Here is an 18,043-nt window from a genome sequence, read left to right as displayed (position 1 = left end):
CTCACGGGCCCAGCCGCTCCGCGGCATGTGGGATTTTCCCAGACCGGGGCTCGAACCTGTGTCCCCTGCATTGGCAGGTGGATTCTTAACCACTGCGTCACCAAGGAAGCCCCAGATGCAGATGTTTATAGCAGCTTTATTCATAATTGCCAAACTTGAAACAACCAAGTTGTCCTTCAGTAGGTGAATGGATAAACTGTTGTACATCCAGACAGTGTAATATTATTTAACACTAGAAAGAAGTGATCTATAAGATCAGGAAAAGACATAGAATACTTTATTTTTATTAAAATTTATTTATTTATTTATTTTTGGCTGTGTCGGGTCTTCGTTTCTGTGCGTGGGCTTTCTCTAGTTGCGGCGAGCAGGGGCCACTCTTCATCGCGGTGCGCGGACCTCTCACTGTCGCGGCTCTCTTGTTGTGGAGCACAAGCTCCAGACGCGCAGGCTCAGTAGTTGTGGCTTACGGGCCTAGTTGCTCCGCTGCATGTGGGATCTTCCCAGACCGGGCACGAACCCGTGTCTCCTGCATCGGCAGGCGGACTCTCAACCACTGCGCCACCAGGGAAGCCCTAAGAGGGGATTTTTGACCATTCATTCATTGTAACAGGAGAGAAGGCAGCGCATGTGGCTACATACGGAATTAGGTTGGTTGATTTGGTGTGGATAGTGAGCCAATTTTATTTACTGTGCCTTTTTTTTGGTGAAATTAATAAATTTGACAATATCAGCTGTGAGTGAGGTGGGGAGGATCTCAGTTCCCCAACCAGGGATTGACCCCTGGGCCACGGCAATGAAAGCGTGGAGTCCTAAGCACTGGTCTGCCAGGGAAGTCCCAAGATGTACTTTTATCTTTCCAAAAATTTCTCTGTATCTCTACTTAGTCAACCCCTCCCTACCTCCCAGCTCCTGGCAACCACTGATCTGTGTTCTGTAGCTTGTTTTCCAGAATGTCATATATTCGGTATGTAGCCTTTGAGTCACATTATTGCATCTATCAGGAGTTTAGTCCTTTTTACTGCTGAATATATTCTATTACATGAATGTACCACTGTTAGACTATCCACCAGTTGGACATTTGGGTTGTTTCCAGTTTTCGTTGATTACAGATAAAGCCGTATGAACATTTTCATACAGGTTTTTGAGTGAACACAAGTTTTCATTTCAGTTGGATGAATAGGAGAGGGACTGCTGTTCTAAATCAAGCATTTGTTTAAGTTCACGAGAAACTGCACGGTTTTGTAAAGTGACTGTGAATTCATTTCTTTTTAATACCCAATGAAGACCTACCACGTGCCAGGAGCGGTACTGGACAGAACTGAGTAGTTTGGCCGACTCAGATTATGGCTTGAAGATCTTAAAATATTTGCCATCTGGCGCTTTGCAGAAAACGTTTGATGACCCTGTCCTAGGGTGTGGTCCATAGGTGTTCACGGAGTCCTTCTCTGAGGTGAATAATCAACATCACAATTATTTTATAGAATTGGATTTTTCATTAGGAAATATAATAAAAGCTTGCTCTTGAAAAGGGCAGAAATGTGTTTTTACTTGTTTCAATTACTGGGAAATACCTCGTCATTCAACGCTATGTATAAATCTGCAAGTTTTCACTTTCTGCTGTCATTGAAAATTGAGCTGGGCATCTAAGAGAATGTGGACATTTCCCGAATCACTGCGTTTTCACACACTGCTGCAACTTCCAACATCACTGTCTCCTACGGGCTAGGGATCTGCCTTCCTCTCAGCCCTGGGAAGGCTGCGAACAGGGACGCGCGCACAATGGTGCGCATGCGCGCGCCACCAGGGTGCCGTGGGCGCAGCAGTACGCAGGCGCGTTGGCCCCGGCGCGGCTTCGGCGGAGGGGCGGGGCTTCTGCGGCGTCTCTCCCTCCCACCGCGGCTGTGGCGGCGCCATCTTGGGCGAGCGGCCGGGGCGTGAGTGCGGGCGGCGAGCTGGCGGCGTACCCGAGCGCGTCCTTCCCGACCCCGGTTCCGTGCGCGGACATCGACACGCAGGTCGAGCTCTAGGCCGGGTCCGGGGGGGCACGCGCTGAGATGATGCTGAGAGGAAACCTGAAGCAAGTGCGCATCGAGAAGAACCCGGCGCGCCTCCGCGCTCTAGAGTCGGCGGCCGGCGAGGGCGAGCCGGCGGCCATGGCGCTCGCCCTTCCCGGCGAGCCGCCCGCGCCCGCCGTGCCCGCCGAGGACCGGCCGGCCGAGGAGGGCGGCTTCACCATCGACATCAAGAGCTTCCTCAAGCCGGGCGAGAAGACGTACACGCAGCGCTGCCGCCTCTTCGTGGGGAACCTGCCCACGGACATCACCGAGGACGACTTCAAGCGGCTGTTTGAGCGCTACGGCGAGCCCAGCGAGGTGTTCATCAACCGCGACCGCGGCTTCGGCTTCATCCGCCTGGTGAGGGGCGGCCGGGGGCGGGGCGCGGGGCCGCGAGGGCCGAGAAGTCATCCCTTCCTCCCCTCCCTTCCTCTCCCTCCCCTCCCCTTCCCTTCTTTCCCTCCCCTCCCCTCCCCTCCCCTCCCCTCCTCTCCCCTCCTCTCCCTCCCCTCCTCTCCCCTCTTCTCCCCTCCCCTCCCTTTGCCTCCCCTCCGTCCCCTCGTCTCCCTCCCCTCCCCTCGTCTCCCTCCCCTCCCCTCGTCTCCCCTCCCCTCGTCTCCCCTCGTCTCCCCTCGTATCCCCTCCCCTCCCCTCGTATCCCTTCTCCTTCCCTCTCCTCAGCGCGTGCCTCGTGCTTCCCACGGGGACTTACTGCTATTTTATGTCCCGCTTATACATTGTGATACTAGAATAGCACATATTTTACCCCTTTTCAGTCTAAACCTTAATGGATTTTCCGACATCATGCATAAACTGTGCCTCCCTAATTATCTTTAAAAGACATTTGAGCAGTGAGAGTTTACACTTACAGGACAAAAGAGCTACTTTATTAGGTTTTTCTATGTGCTTTGTGTTCACAGTGTCACTTATACAGCATTAATGTAATTCGTGTTTAGATGGATTTTGTTTTCCTCAACAGAATATCTTTCTTAGAGGGAGGCCGCTTTATATAAATAAGTGGGTTTTGTGTCTTTTGTCTTTCTAGTTTGATCCTCAAATTTTATGTTCATTGCAGTTTCCCGAAGCTTTCTTTTTGGAACTTAAACTTTCAAAATCGAGTTCTCTCCGTGAGTAGACAAAGGCAGAATTTTAATATGTAGAGAAAACTGATTATAATTCAGTGACACTAGTATTAGGGAGAACATTTGAAGATCTAAATGTCTTCAAGAGAAGGGTTAGACATTTTCTTAAAATTCAAGTTTAATAATTGGCATTTTGAACATGAAATTATAAGTATGTTTAATTATCCTTTGGACATTAGAGAAACAGCCTTTCACTTGCTAAAATTATTTTTAACGTAAATCCAAAACATCTTAAAATAAAGGAAGTTAGGCTTTTAGGCTTCTACAATAACGTATTATAGGCAACTTTTAGTAAACTTTCCAGAAGGGTGTTATTTAACATTTTAACCATCTTTGGCCTCTGGCACCATCTTGTTCTATTTTGAAGTTGATATTCTGGAGGAAGAATGGTAAGGCTGAATTTCCCTGTTCTGGAAGGCTTATACTTAAGCCAATAAACATTTCTTTTTTGATGTGGAAAAATCTTTTTCCTTCCTAATTTTAAAGCTACTAAAAATTCTTCCTCCCTCAGTGTGTCTGCACTGTCCAATAGAATAGCCACTGGTCGTATGTGAGTGTTCAGCACTTGCAATGTGCCTATTGCGGCCGAGGAGTTGACTTTTAAATTTTATTTATTCTTAATTAATTTATTTTTGTAATTTATTTTTTTCTCAGTTTCCCCATGTTTATTTTTAATTCTTTTTCACACCCACTGTATTTTTATTCTTAATTTAAATAGCCACATGTGGTTTGTGGCTACTGTATTGGAAAATACAGGTCCTCGTTTTTCTTTTCTTTAAAAAAATTATCTGGGGGATTATGAAATGGGGAGGTGAGAAGGGCTGCTGTTGTCTGCTCCTTTGAGATATGCTCCTAGACTCCATCACCCTAAATTTTTGTGTAGGAATGTTAAAAATTTGTCAGTTGGAAATTAGAATTTAGTTTATGAGATTTACTTCATGGATAATTTTACTGTTTAACCTGAACTCTGTGTTTAACAGGTATATTTAAGAGCTTTAAATATTTCTGAGTTATGTATTTTTTTCTGCTTAGAAAAATCATAGTGCATATCTGATCTGAATATAAGTAATCGTATGGTGGCTGTAGTGTGTACTGGTGGTGTAGTGGCTCTAAAATAGTGGTAAAATTTGATCTGATTTGTGTTTTTAGGAATTCTTTTTACTTGTTCAGTAGTTAATATTTAATTTATTTCTAGTTAATTGTAGTTTTCCAGTTAATTGATGAGGTGAGGCAACATTTTTGAGATGGTGTAGGGTCAGCATTCCTTGTATGTAATGGTGGGGAAAAGAATATAAGTGGCAGCTACTCGAGGTTCTAACCCATATTGTTGAGTCCATGGTACATGAGCGATGAGAAACACTGTGTGTATTTTGGACACATTTTGTGGAATTTTAGACCCAGACGCTGCTTTTTAGGTTTTGGATGGTTACTGACAATTTAGATTGGACAAATTTACTGAAAAGTTGTAGTTCATTTTAAAGCAAGCTTACTGTAGTTAAAACTGTCACTAGTTTGACTGGAACTTGGTTTCTGCTTTTATTTTCCCCTACTTTTAGCTTTAGTAAACCAGATTTCTGGAGCAGTGATTCACAAAAGTGTGGTTGGTCCCCGTCCAGTAACTTCAGATCTCTTCCTAGTGTAAGCAGAAGTCCACTTAAATGATTTTCCCTGCCATTCATGCTAGCAATGCTGACCCTAAACCATCTCAAAAATTGTTAACTGGGAATTTGTTAGAAAAGCAAATTTTAGGGCCCCACCCTTGATCTACTGAATCAGAAAATTTGGGGTTGGGGCCCAGCAATTTTAGGATTTAACCACCCTTCCGTGTTATTCTGATACTTGTTAAAGTTTGAGAACCATTGTTTTAATTAAAGAATTAAAATCAACTGAATTTACTTTTAGTCAGTCACTGGGGACTAAACCCCCTCCTCTAGTGCTTTTTTATGTTTAATTATGAAATGATATGTGCTTCTTATAGATAGTTGAAATATTAGAGGAGACATAGCAGAGAATGTAATGGGCCTGCCCAGCATATAGTTTGAAGTCATCTTTTATTTCAGGGACATTCTCTTTTCTTTTTTTTCAGAGACATTCTGTTAATTACAATTCTAACATTAGCAGATCTTCCCTACCTTAGTACATTTAGTAAAGATGATCACTGTTAAACATTGTGTAATTTTTCCATAAAAATCAAATTGTACCATACACATTGTATTGTGCTTTGAGTTTTTTATTTAATGTAAACATCTTCAACATCTTTTCAAGGCACTAGATTCTTTTTAAGGACCACATTGTATTTCGCAGTATGAATGTACTGCAGGCTACTTAAGCAACTTTACTGAATGACTACAAGGATTTTTTCATTTTGCGTCAGTGTATTTCCTTATACTTATTAACTTATTAGTACTCTTGCGGTGGGGAATTTTCACCATTAGTAAACAGTGGGAGAAAAGATCTTGTGCTTTGGAAAGAGCTGTTGGAAAGTGAAAGTGGAGCCAGTGGAAATCATTAGACCCTAGTTGAAGCAGTCTCTGTCTTGGGGTAGTCACTTCAGTTTCTTTTTGTTTTTTGTATTCCTTTCAGTTAAGAACCTGTAGTTTACGTTTTATGAACAGTGATGCAGAGATACCAGCTGGAAGGCTGTATTTATGGTGTATTGATGGAGGTTGTGAATTTTGTATAGATAGAAATAAGCATTTGTGTGTGATCTTGGGCAAGGTACTTGAACCTTTATAAGCCTGTTTCCCCATATGCGAAGGAAGGATAGTAACAAAACCCACTTCGTTAGATTGTTGGTAAGGATAATGAAAGATAGTGCACACACAGGTGTGTGTATATATGGGGGGAGGAATGAATGGCTGGCATGTAATAACCACTTAATAAAAGTTATCTTATTGTCATTATCGAGAGCTATGAAGTAAAGAAATCTGGTTCATTTCAAATACATAATTTTAATTGACTTCACAGTTTCTTTGATACACGTTTAGAGCAGTGGTTCTCAAATGGAGTGGTTTTGCTTCCCAGGGGACATTTGGCAATGTCTGGAGACATTTTTGGTGGTCAAACTGGGGGGTGGTTCTACTAGCATAAACATCCTACAATGCATGGGACAGCCCTCCACGGTAAGAAGTATCTTGCCCCTAATGTCACTAGTGCTGAGGTTGGGGGAACCCTGATGTTAGAACCATTTAAAACCATAAAAAGTATAAACTTTGAAGATGGACTGTGGCATTGAAAATTCCGGACAGCATAAACATTTTATTTGGCCAGAAAGTATTAAAAATTGAATTTGTTGTCAACAGTAAAAAAGTACTTGATTTAACATAAAAATGGAGATTTCTTGCTCATCCTGAAAAAAAGAAGATACGTGACATTGTCACTATGTCTGACTGAATCTGAGCAGGAGATGCCCTCTAGAAACACTTGACAGTTTTACAAAGTCCTCCAGGCTCTCTCTATTCCCCTGCCTGCAAACATACTATTATGAATAATTTCAGAGTATAGAAATGAACATTCATACACTCAACACCTAGATTCTACAGTTAAATTTTGCTGTATTTTTTTCACATATCTGTATTTCTTATCTCCATCCGTCCATCAGTCGATGACTCTTAAACACTTCAGCATGCTTATCATTAACTAGAGTCCAATATTGTTTTTTAAGGTATTTGAAATCTACATATAATGAAATGCACAAATTTTAAGTGTATGGTTTCATGATTTTAGATCAAGATGTTATCATCACCCCATGAAATTTCCTCACGTTTCTTCCCATTCCCAGTTATATGTGTGACAGCATTTTAATTCAAGACTCTGTTCCTAAAATCTGCCTCTCAGAGTTGCTGGATTACATGACATCTTAGCTGCAAAGGACATATCCCTTGTTAGATATTCGTGAAATGTTTGCTGGTACTACTACTACTGTTACTAAGTTAAGAGTAATAAACAGAATGGCTATTTTGAGTATCTATAAAAAGGTTAGTTTCATTTGTGTTTGTAAAATTGGTTCTGTAGGTAGATTTTTGCCTAAGTGCTGTAATTTAAAGCTGTTGTGAACATTTTAGGGATTGAATAAAAAGCTATTGTGACCTTATTCATAAGAAAGTACATTGTACTTTTCTCACAAATGCGTATAAAGCCTCTTTCAGTTTTTGCTGGGAAGTTTTCACAGCACAAAAAGAACATACTTGTAGTAAGTTTACCAGTTTGTTGTTTTAGATGCCTGTTTTATACCAACTTTGAATTCTTCAAGAAGGATGTTCTCTTAACGTGTAGTTTCAGCAATGAACATATTTTCTAGTTTATAATAAGTGTATGTGCACTTTTCTGTATAATGGAGAGAACTCTTTTTTTGGGAGAGAACTCTTATAGCCCATGAATGTGTGTTTGCTTCTCTCACTGTAATGGTGAGAAATGTGTGGCCCATGAAAGTATTTCAGAAGAGGTGATTAATAACACCTGATAGTAGTTTTCTTACAGATAATATAAAAGAAATGGAAATAAAAATGGAAAGGGATTTGTCTGGCATTGGAGAGGCGGTATGCTTTATTAAGATACAAATATCAGAAACATGGAGTGTGTAGAGAATTAATATATTTTCAGTAATAGTTTCTAGTAACTGGTAATTGGTCTCAAAAAGTATTATGTGTTTCTTTTAATACATGTAGGAGATTGATAAAAGATATTACTCTGAATATTTAATAGTTGGCAATTTGTTTATGAGTAGATCATCTTTAAGTGATGACTTTTTACACGACATTGAGGTTGGAACTTTCTACTTAAAATGTTTAAAATTAATTATCTTTAAAATATTAATAAAATGCATGTGATACCATCATTGAATGACGCAAAACAGAATGACCTTATCAGTCATTTTCTAAAGCTGCCCAGCTCTCCTCCCTAGAAACAAACCACTATTTAAAATTTTTTGTTACTGTATTTAAAAGGTGATTTTTTTCTTCCTAAAAAGGAGTCCAGAACACTGGCTGAAATTGCAAAAGCAGAGCTGGACGGCACCATTCTGAAGAGCAGACCTCTCCGAATTCGTTTTGCTACACATGGAGCAGCCTTAACTGTCAAGAACCTCTCTCCGGTTGTCTCCAATGAGCTTCTAGAGCAAGCATTTTCCCAGTTTGGTCCAGTAGAGAAAGCTGTGGTTGTCGTGGATGACCGTGGTAGAGCTACAGGAAAAGGCTTTGTGGAATTTGCAGCAAAACCTCCTGCACGAAAGGCTCTGGAGAGATGTGGTGATGGGGCATTCTTGCTAACAACGTGAGTTTAAATGTCTTGTCATTCTTCTGTACAGTTACACATGGGCTTCTCTCTGTTCTCACTTCTTTCTTTGCAGTGCATTCTGTATGTTGTCTTGGCATGTGGTAAGTAGGTGTTGAGTAAATACTCAGTGAATACAAATAGGGTATATTTATGTACCGTCAGGAGTCATACTTTATTCAGACTTCAGTGTACTGATCCGTTCTACATGAATCTCAGGAATGTTTTGTACTACAATTTTTGTTCAATTTACTGAACGTCTATTGTGTGCAAAGCAAAATGTTACATTTAATGAATGAACGATATTTTGATCAACTTTGAAGTATAATTTAAATATGTTAAAATGCACCCAATTTTGCATGTAGAGCTCAATGAGTTTTTAAAAATGTATGTATGTAGTCATGTAACCTACTACCACAGTCAAGATATAGAACATTTCCAGCATTCAACAGAAGTTCCTTTGTGTCCTTTTGTAGTTACTCCCCACCTCTTATCCCTGCCTAGACTGCTCTTGATCTTTCTGTTATTATAAATTAGTTGTCTTTTCTTGTATTTCATAGAAATGAAATCATATAGTGTGTGTTCTTTCATGTCTGATTTCTTTTGCTTAGCGTGTTTATGAGATTTCATCCATATCATTGTATCAGTATTTTGTTCCTTTTTATGGCCGAGCTACAACTTTGTCTGGTGACCTCTGGGTGGATGTTCAAGTTGCTTCCAACTACTGGCCATTGTGAATAAAGCTGTTATGAACATTTGTGTACAAAGCTTCTTGTGAACATTATGCTTTCATGTGGCTTGGGTAATACTTAGGAGGAAATGACCATATGTTCAGCTTTATAGGAAACTGCCAACCTGTTTTCCAGAATGTTTGTACCTATTTACATTCCCACCAGCAGTGAATGAGAGAGTTCTAGTTGATCGTGTCCTTACCAGCACTTCGTATTTTCAGCCTTTTAGATACTCTAGTGAGTGTAGTGGTGTCTCATTGTGGTTTAAATTTTATTTTCCTAATGACCAATGATGAGCATCTTTTCATGTGCTTTTTGGCTATTTTTATGTGTTTTGTGAAATGTCTGTTGACATTTTTTGCCTGTTTTTTAATTGACTTGTTTGTCTTACATTATTAACAGATCTGGGTACAGGTCTGTATTAAGACTATTTCTCCCAGTCTGTGGTTTGCTTTCTAATTTTTTAAATAGTGGTTTTCAAAGGCAGAAGTTTTTATATTTGGTGAAGTCCAGTTTATCAATTTATTTTCTTTCATGCTTTGTTCTTTTTGAATCCTTGTATGATATCTTCGCCTTTCCTCAGGTAGCAAAGCTTTCTCCTGTTTTCTTGAGAAATTTTATAGCTTTTTATTTAAACCTGTGATTCGTATTGAGTATGTTGGGAGGTAACAGTTTATTTATTTAACATAGATATCTGGGTGTTCTGGCACCATTAATTGAAAAGATTATGATTTCCCCTTTGTTACCTTTTACCTTTATCAAAAAACTGGAAAAAAAATCTGTACTCTTTTTTCTGTTTAATTGATCAGTATGTCTATTACACCAGTACTATACTTTCTTAATTGCCTTACCCTAAGCTTTGAAGTCAGATAGCATCATCCAGCTTTATTCCTTTTGCAAAATTGTTCTGGTTATTATCATTTCCTTGTATATCCTTACTGGTTTTAAAATCAGCTTGTCAATAAAGAGAATTCTGCTGGGCCTTTTTTTTTTAAAACATCTTTATTGGAGTATAATTGCTTTACAGTGGTGTGTTAGTTTCTGTGTATAATCTGCTGGGCTTTTGATTGGAATTGCTTTGAGTTTACAGATCATTCTGGGGAACATTAACATCTTCTATCAACCTTTTCCAATCCACGAATGTGATGTATCTCTCCATTTACTTAAAAATATTTTAAAGTAATTATGATGGGCATTAAACCTGTTGCCATATTAACATGTCTTTCCTTTCAGTTTGCCCACAAGAAAGCTCTGGATATGCATTCTTACTTAGTCTTCAGACTGAATTTGGTGTAAAAGTTCCTTAGTTGATTATTGAATTGATTTCTTTTATCTGATACTGTGCCCACCTCTGGCACTTGTGCTGTTGATTGGGATCATTCAAACATTTTAGGATTTGGGGAATTGGATACAAAGACAATGTAAAAAAATTGTTTCCTGGCCCCAAGGAGCTTCGTTTGGTGATTTGTAAAGCATTTTTCAGTTTGTTTTTGACAGTTAAGCATTTGTGCGAAAGCTGTTTTATAGCAGATGTAGCATGAATTACAGCTCTGCCAACTTGTTCTCTCAGGGACTTGGCTCTTGTTCCCTTTGCTTAGAGATGCTCTCTCTCCAGATCATCACGGGCCTTGCTCTTGCATTTTATTCACATTTTGCTAAGATGTTATCTCCTCAGGGAAGCTGACTGTTTTATCTTAAAATAGCCTGATGCTTTATTCTCCAATTTATTTTTCTTCATAGCACTTAGTGTTAAGTTGCATGTCTTTCTCTGCGGTAGAATATAAGCTCCACTAGGGCAGGGACTTTGTCCGGCTTAACACTATAATCCTAACATTTGTATTCTAATATTTCTTGGCCACATAGTAAGCTTGTAATAGTTATTTAAAGAGTGAAGGAAGGCAAGGACTAAAGCAGTAGGCAAGGTGTGTGGTTAGTATGTTTTTTCCACTGCAGGCTTTAATTGCTGTTTTTTAAAGTCATAGCCAGGCATTGGTAAATATTTAATTCTCACGGGTAGCTTTTAGAATAATTTATAACAATTTTGAGGGAATGGGCAAGGTGTTGAACATTTTATGTGTCTTATTTCATGGATTTCCAGAACAACACTGGTTATTATTTGTTCCATTTTTCAGGTGAGAAAATTGGCCCAGAGATGTTAAGTAATTTGCTTAAGATTGCACAGCAGATAAATGGTGGAGTTTAGTCTGATGCCAAATCCTTTGCTTCTTTTTTTTTCTTTTAAGTAAATTTATTTATTTATGGCTGCATTGGGTCTTCGTTGGGGCACACGGGCTTTCTTTAGTTGCGGCGAGCCGGGGCTACTCTTAATTGTGGTGCGTGGGCTTCTCTTTGCTGTGGCTTCTCTTCTTGCGGAGTAGAGGCTCTAGGCGCGTGGGCTCAGTAGTTGTGGCACACAGGCCTAGTTGCTCTGCGGCATGTGGGATCTTATCTTCCAGACCATGGATCAAACCCACGTTCCCTGCGTCGGCAGGTGGATTCGTAACCACTGTGCCACAAGGGAAGTCTCTCCCTTGCTTCTTTTTTTTGCGGTATGCGGGCCTCTCACTGTTGTGGCCTCTCCCGTTGCGGAGCACAGGCTCCGGACGCGCAGGCTCAGCGCGGCCATGGCTCACCGGCCCAGTCGTTCCGCGGCATGTGGGATCCTCCCGGACCAGGGCACGAACCCGTGTCCCCTGCATCGGCAGGCGGACTCTCAACCACTGCGCCACCAGGGAAGCCCTCCCTTGGTTCTTATACTGTGCTGCCGGTGGAGTGGTTTCTTCTTTCTGTAGACTCTCCTTACTCAGGTCCTTTGTTGTTAAACATTCTCATGGAGCTCAGGATGCTCTTCTCCCTGCTGTTTGAATAGTTGGTCTCAGCTGAAGGGTCGCTTTATGGAGAGGATTTTCTGGACTGCGTTATCTAAAGTGGCGCCTCTGTTATTCTTTCTGACAGCATCGTTTTTTCTTCTTAGGTCTTAAAATGGTTCTTTTGTTTACTCATTTTTTTGGAGGGGGTGGGTCTCTTAGAAGACTTTCAGGGATTGTTTATCATTGTATCCCTAGCCCCAGCTGCAGTCTTGGTGCCTGTTAGGTAATCAAATATTTACTGATGGACTGACTGTATCTCAGATATCTGAGGTAATACAAGTGATTTATAGGAGTGGTATCACAGGGATTTAGTTTCTAAATGTAGACATCTTGTAATCAAAATTTCTCTTGAAAATACCTTTAAATTGTCATAAAATGTTGTATACTACACATGCCTTTAGGTAAATGACCTTGTACACAGTATATATAATGATTACCACACAGTATGCAAAACTGTGTGTAAATTATATGTCTGTGCTGTTTTGAAATTACAAAAGAGGCAGAAAAATAGAAAAAAGGGGAAATTAAAAAGCTTCACCTATGATAATAAAGGTATGTCCACATCTTTAAACATTAGAATCACACCTAGAGCAGCAGAGGTGCTCATGCCTGGAGCTCACAGGAATTGGGGAGGCATAATGATAGGTGCTCACTTTTCAAATTTTTTTCCCTTTCCCTTTTTTCTTTGGTTTGTTTTTTTAAAGATCATTTCAGGTTAACTTCAATGAAGATACAGTGGTCTGTTCTTACTATTTTCCAACTGATACCCTAAAGATGATGTTGGAGTTGCTTCCTTAGAAGGAGGAAAAAGTGTATGTTTTAATTTCAGTTTAGAGAAAGATATTTTCCCTTTAAAACAATCCTTTAATGTTAATATAAATGTTATCTACACTCACTGATTGTTAGCATTTTGTCATAGTTTTTTCACTATGTGTACAAATTTGTTTTTTTCTTAGCTAATTCATTTAAGAGTCAGCAGTGGATACATACTTGACCCCTGATTACAGTACTTGGCATGTATCTTCTATGAATAAAGCCACAATATAATTGTCACACTGAGGAAACAATGTTTATCCAATATTTTTATTTAATATTGAATATTAAAGTTTAATTTTAATTGAATATTATGTTTCCCCATTGCCTAGTAATGTGTTTTATAACTTATTTTTTGCAATCAAAGATCACACATTGAATTTATTTACATCTGTTATTTCCTTTTATCTGTTTTAGCTCCCCAAATGACAAAAATGTCAGTGTTATGACATTGGCATTATTATTTTTTTAAATTTTATTTATTTGATTTTGGCTGCGTTGGGTCTTCGTTGCTGCCCGTGGGCTTTCTCTAGTTGCGGCGAGCAGGGGCTACTGTTCGTTGTGGTGCGCAGGCTTCTCATTGTGGTGGCTTCTTTTGTTGTGGAGCACAGGTTCTAGGCATGTGGACTTAAGTAGTTGTGGCGCGTGGGCTCAGTAGTTGTGGCTTGCAGGCAGGCTCTAGAGTGCAGGCTCAGTAGTTGTGGCATGCGGGCTCAGTAATTGTGGCTCACAGGCTCAGTAGTTGGGGTGCAAGGGCCTAGTTGCTCCGTGGCACGTGGGATCTTCCCAGACCAGGGCTCGATCCCATGTCCCCTGCATTGGTAGGTGGATTCTTAACCACTGTGCTACAGGGGAAGCTCCAGTACATTTTCCTCTTGAGGTCTCTTCTGATTTTTCTCTAGGGTGGTGGTGGCCTCGTGGTGTTGAAGTGGAGGGTGCAGGTTTCAGTCGTTGCTGGCCTCGGTTCAGGTGTAGTTCTTACCTGGGTCTATTACTCTTCGAATGTTTGTGGCCCTGCCAAGGCTTCCAGTGGTTAAGTGGTCCATATAGTGCATCTTCTTCATTTTGTCCCTGGGCCCCTTTGGGTGCTCTTAGAATACTAGATCTTCCTATGGGCTGGGTGGGTTCAGGAATTCTTGGCTGCTTTCTCACACCTCACTGGGTTATGTGTACTCTTGGAGGCTGTGTTTACTTATTCTTTCTTATGTTTCTGTTTTTACATGTTGGACACGAGATCTCACCCTGGAAAATGAGGCCTGTGAGTCCCTTTTCTTTTGGGTTCCCACGCATTTTATCTGAGGTTTCTAATCTCGCTGTCTTCATCACCCCAAGGTATTCCACATCTGCTTCTAATTCATTTTCTCTCTAAAATGTCTTCATTAGCCCAGGAATAACTTTATAAATAACCGATTTATATCTTTCCTTTCCCTACAGTGGAGAATTTAGTCTCTTAATCTCTGGACCTTTATTTATTTGTAAAGGGAAGCATTCTGAACTGCGAAAGCCCTTTCACCTCTCTAGCTCCTCTGTTAACACCTCAAAAATTAACCGTGACTTTTTTCTCTCTGAAGCATCTCTGTTCAGAAGGCAGTATAAATAGATTTTAGTCTGTTTGCATGGTGAGAGACTGATAGCAAGGAAAGTTTTAATATCAGTATATCATCTACTGCAGTTACTTCTCTTTCTTGTCTTTCCTCAGTGAGCTTTCCCTTCCTTTGGAAAACAATAAAGGAGGGTTTCCAGGTCAGATCTGTCATCATCCACTCTTCTTGTCCCCCCACCCCGTTTCCTCCTTGCATGTGTTGCTTCTGGCCCCGCCTCGTTCCCTTTTTCTTGGCTGATAATCTTTTAGGTCTCATTTTGGGTTTTAGAAAGACTTTTCTTTACAAGACCGGTTGGACACAGAGGGAGGCTGGCAGGTGGGCAGTGGTGGGAATTTGAGGTGATGGGGTTGGGGGGATGAGGACGACACACACAGGATGAGAGTCAGGTACTCGCTCTTCTGCATTGTGCTTTGTAAAAGTTAACTGCGGTGCTCACGCAGGTTCGTGGTTGATATATTTTTCTGTCACCTTGAATAGACTCCATGCTCTAAAAATAAACACTCATTTTTGACTTGGACATTCACCTGTGTCTGTGCAGCCAGTGTTTTTGACTGATTTCAGACATTTTACTCAGGAAAGAAAATTTCCAAGTATGTATCTTGGAGTTACTATAAAAGATTTCTAGGAGGACGTTAATTCTTGATACTGTATTAATTCTTATTAATGCTTTTTACCTGTCCAGGACCCCTCGTCCAGTCATTGTGGAGCCCATGGAGCAGTTTGATGATGAAGATGGCTTGCCAGAGAAGCTAATGCAGAAAACTCAGCAGTATCATAAGTAAGATTTCACTAACAAAGATAATTTAGATCTGTGCTCTCAAGGGTATTTATTGCTTCACATTTGTAATCGAGTATTGTTGGATTATAAGGTGTGCTGTTTAGTCATACAATCTGGTTAGTAGAGTGGGCTGGTCTACATGGAATGCTAGTTTTCTTGTGTATATTGGTAAAATGTTAACTTGACTTCGAAGTCTCAACTTTTACAACTGGGGCATGGATGGGGTAGGTAAGAGGATACTGTCAGTAGTATTTATGCCAGAGAAACAATGATTTTTTTTTTTGCGGTACACGGGCCTCTCACTGTTGTGGCCTCTCCCGTTGTGGAACACAGGCTCCAGACGCACAGGCTCAGTGGCCATAGCTCATGGGCCCAGCCGCTCCGCGGCATGTGGGATCTTCCCGGACCAGGGCACGAACCCGCGTCCCCTGCATCGGCAGGCAGACTCTCAACCACTGTGCCACCAGAGAAGCCCTGAATTTTCTTTTTTTGATATTTATTTATTATTTATTTGGTTGCACCGGCTCTTAGTTGTGGCAGGTGGGCTCCTTAGTTGCGGCTCATGGGCTCTTTTAGTTGCTTCTCGGCAGCTCCTTAGTTATGTCATGTGGGCTCCTTAGTTGTGGCATGTGAACTCTTAGTTGTGGCATGCATGTGGGATCTAGTTCCCTGACCAGGGATCGAACCTGGGCCCCCTGCATTGGGAACATGGAGTCTTATCCACTGCACCACCGGGGAAGCCCCAACAAAGAATTTTAGATATGTAAATTTCTGTATTTAGTATGCTTCAGGTGTATTATGAATTAAGAGTTAGGAGACTTTTTGAAATATTTATTTATTTATTTATTTATGGCTGCTTGGGTCTTAGTAGCAGCACATGGGGTCTCGTTGTGGTGTGCGGGCTTCTTTATAGTTGTGGTGCATGGGCTCCAGAGCCCGTGGGCTCCAGAGTGTGTGGACTCTGTAGTTGTGGCACGCAGGCTCTCTAGTTGTGGCACGTGGGCTTCTTGCCCCGCGGCATGTGGTATCCTAGTTCCCCGACCAGGGATTGAACCGGCGTCCCCTGCACTGCAAGGTGGAGTCTTAACCACTGGACCACCAGGGAAGTGCCATGAGTTAGGAGACATTTTGGCAGGGGTGGAGTGGAGAAGGTTCTAGTTAAATAACTTGGCAAAGAGTTAAGAATTTTTCTTAAAGATGAAAAAGAAAAATAGCCTGTTTTCAAAATGTTATATGTTATTCTTTTTGAATTACTTTTCACTCAGTGTGATTCAGATATTTTTGCATAAGTGGCCTGTATGAATATGTTGTATTGTTCTTAACCAGTCACTCATTTATTATAGTAAATAAAACTGTAATGGACTTCCCTGGCGGTCCAGTGGTTAAGACTCTGTGCTTACAAAGCAGGAGGTGTGGGTTTGATCATCTCTGGTTGGGGAACTAAGATCCCACATGCTGCATGGAGTGGCCCAAAAGAAAAAAACAAAAAACCTGTAATATTTGCATGCATGAGTTCAACAAATATTGGAATGCCTTTGTGCTAGGCACTGTTCTTGGTCCTGCCAGTGCAACTTAGAACTGTTTTTGCCCTCACAATGCTTAACGTTTCTCATGGTGGGGCTATACAATAATTAATGAACCAAAGATTATAAAACATATGAAGTAGTGAGAAATACCATTTAAAACCAAGAAAGTGAGGTATGATGGCTTAGATCAAAGGGTATGCATATTTAACTGTGATTAATACTGCCAGATGGTTCTCCCCAAATACTATACCAATTTATACTTATGAGTGTATGTATAAAAGTATTTTTCTTTGTCCTGACAGAAGATGGATGTTATGATGTTAAGATTTGATAGCGTAGGCTCAAGATGACATTTTATGCATGTTTTAATGAGCATTCCTTGATTTTAGTGCAGATGGATGTTTTTCCTTGTAGTTGATTTAAATGACAAATATGGGTGCCTCTTATTATTATTTTTAAAATAAATTTAATTACTTATCTTTGGCTGCGTTGGTTCTTTGTTGCTGCACGTGGGCTTTCTCTAGTTGCGGCCAGCGGGGGCTGCTCTTCGTTGCAGTATGCAGGCTTCCATGGCAGTGGCTTTTCGTGTTGCATAGCACGGGCTCTAGGCGTGTGGGCTTCACTAGTTGTGGCTTGCAGGCTCTAGAGCGCAGGCTCAGTAGCTGTGGTGCATGGACTTAGTTGTTCCACGGTACGTGGGGTCTTCCTGGACCAGGACTCCATCCCATGTTCCCTGCATTGGCAGGAGGATTCTTCACCACTGTGCCACCAGGGAAGTCCCACAGCTGTTTCTTGTCACTACATTTTCCCTCTGTGACAACCTCTCCCTTTATCTCCCAACTTTGTCCCATCCACCATCTTCCCCTCCCCACCCCAAAATAAAAGTTAAAATTTGTGATTGCATGCCATCTGTACTTTTATTGATGAGTGAGAATTATGTTCTTATCAGTACTTTTGAATAACTGAAGAATTTCTTTGACTGTCAGGTACATTCACAGGTCTTAAATTTTTTCGGTCATTTATTCATTCATTCAAAGAAATAAATACTAAATGTGTACAATGTGCTAGGTATGTCTAGGTACTTAGTTACAGTGGTTAATAGAAATTTCATGTACTCATTGAGTTTATAGTCTAGCAAGGCAAACAAGTATTAAGCCAGTTGTAGTAAATTAGGCCTACAGTTTTTGGCCTAGCCAGTGAACCTGGTACATAACAGTTAACTGTATCTGCTTGTATTACTATCCCTAAAAGTTA

General features: G+C 40.8%; 1 protein-coding gene across 21 annotated transcripts in view; it reads left to right on the top strand.

Moving 5' to 3' along the window:
- The first annotated feature begins 1,906 nt into the window (after positions 1 to 1,906).
- The window catches only part of PSPC1 (paraspeckle component 1), a 109,232-nt gene continuing 93,095 nt past the window's right edge, over positions 1,907 to 18,043 (top strand). For 14 of the 21 annotated variants that reach the window (XR_004523032.2, XR_004523027.2, XR_004523043.2 and 11 more), the window contains exons 1-3: positions 1,909 to 2,414; positions 8,166 to 8,467; positions 15,168 to 15,263. Coding sequence is in view for 4 of the 21 variants with exons in the window: in XM_033843495.2 (XP_033699386.1) it covers positions 2,055 to 2,414; positions 8,166 to 8,467; positions 15,168 to 15,263 (758 nt within the window). In the remaining 17 variants the exon portion in view is untranslated. Of the gene's footprint in view, positions 2,415 to 8,165; positions 8,468 to 15,167; positions 15,264 to 18,043 lie in introns of all 21 variants that reach the window. The other 7 variants (XR_004523039.2, XR_004523041.2, XM_073794901.1 and 4 more) reach the window with 3 other exon arrangements.

The sequence above is a fragment of the Tursiops truncatus genome, chromosome 18 (genome assembly GCF_011762595.2).
Source record: "Tursiops truncatus isolate mTurTru1 chromosome 18, mTurTru1.mat.Y, whole genome shotgun sequence".
Lineage (NCBI taxonomy): Eukaryota > Metazoa > Chordata > Mammalia > Artiodactyla > Delphinidae > Tursiops > Tursiops truncatus.
The sequence above is the reverse complement of the archived record's forward strand: the minus strand, read 5'-3'. Positions and strand labels throughout refer to the sequence as shown.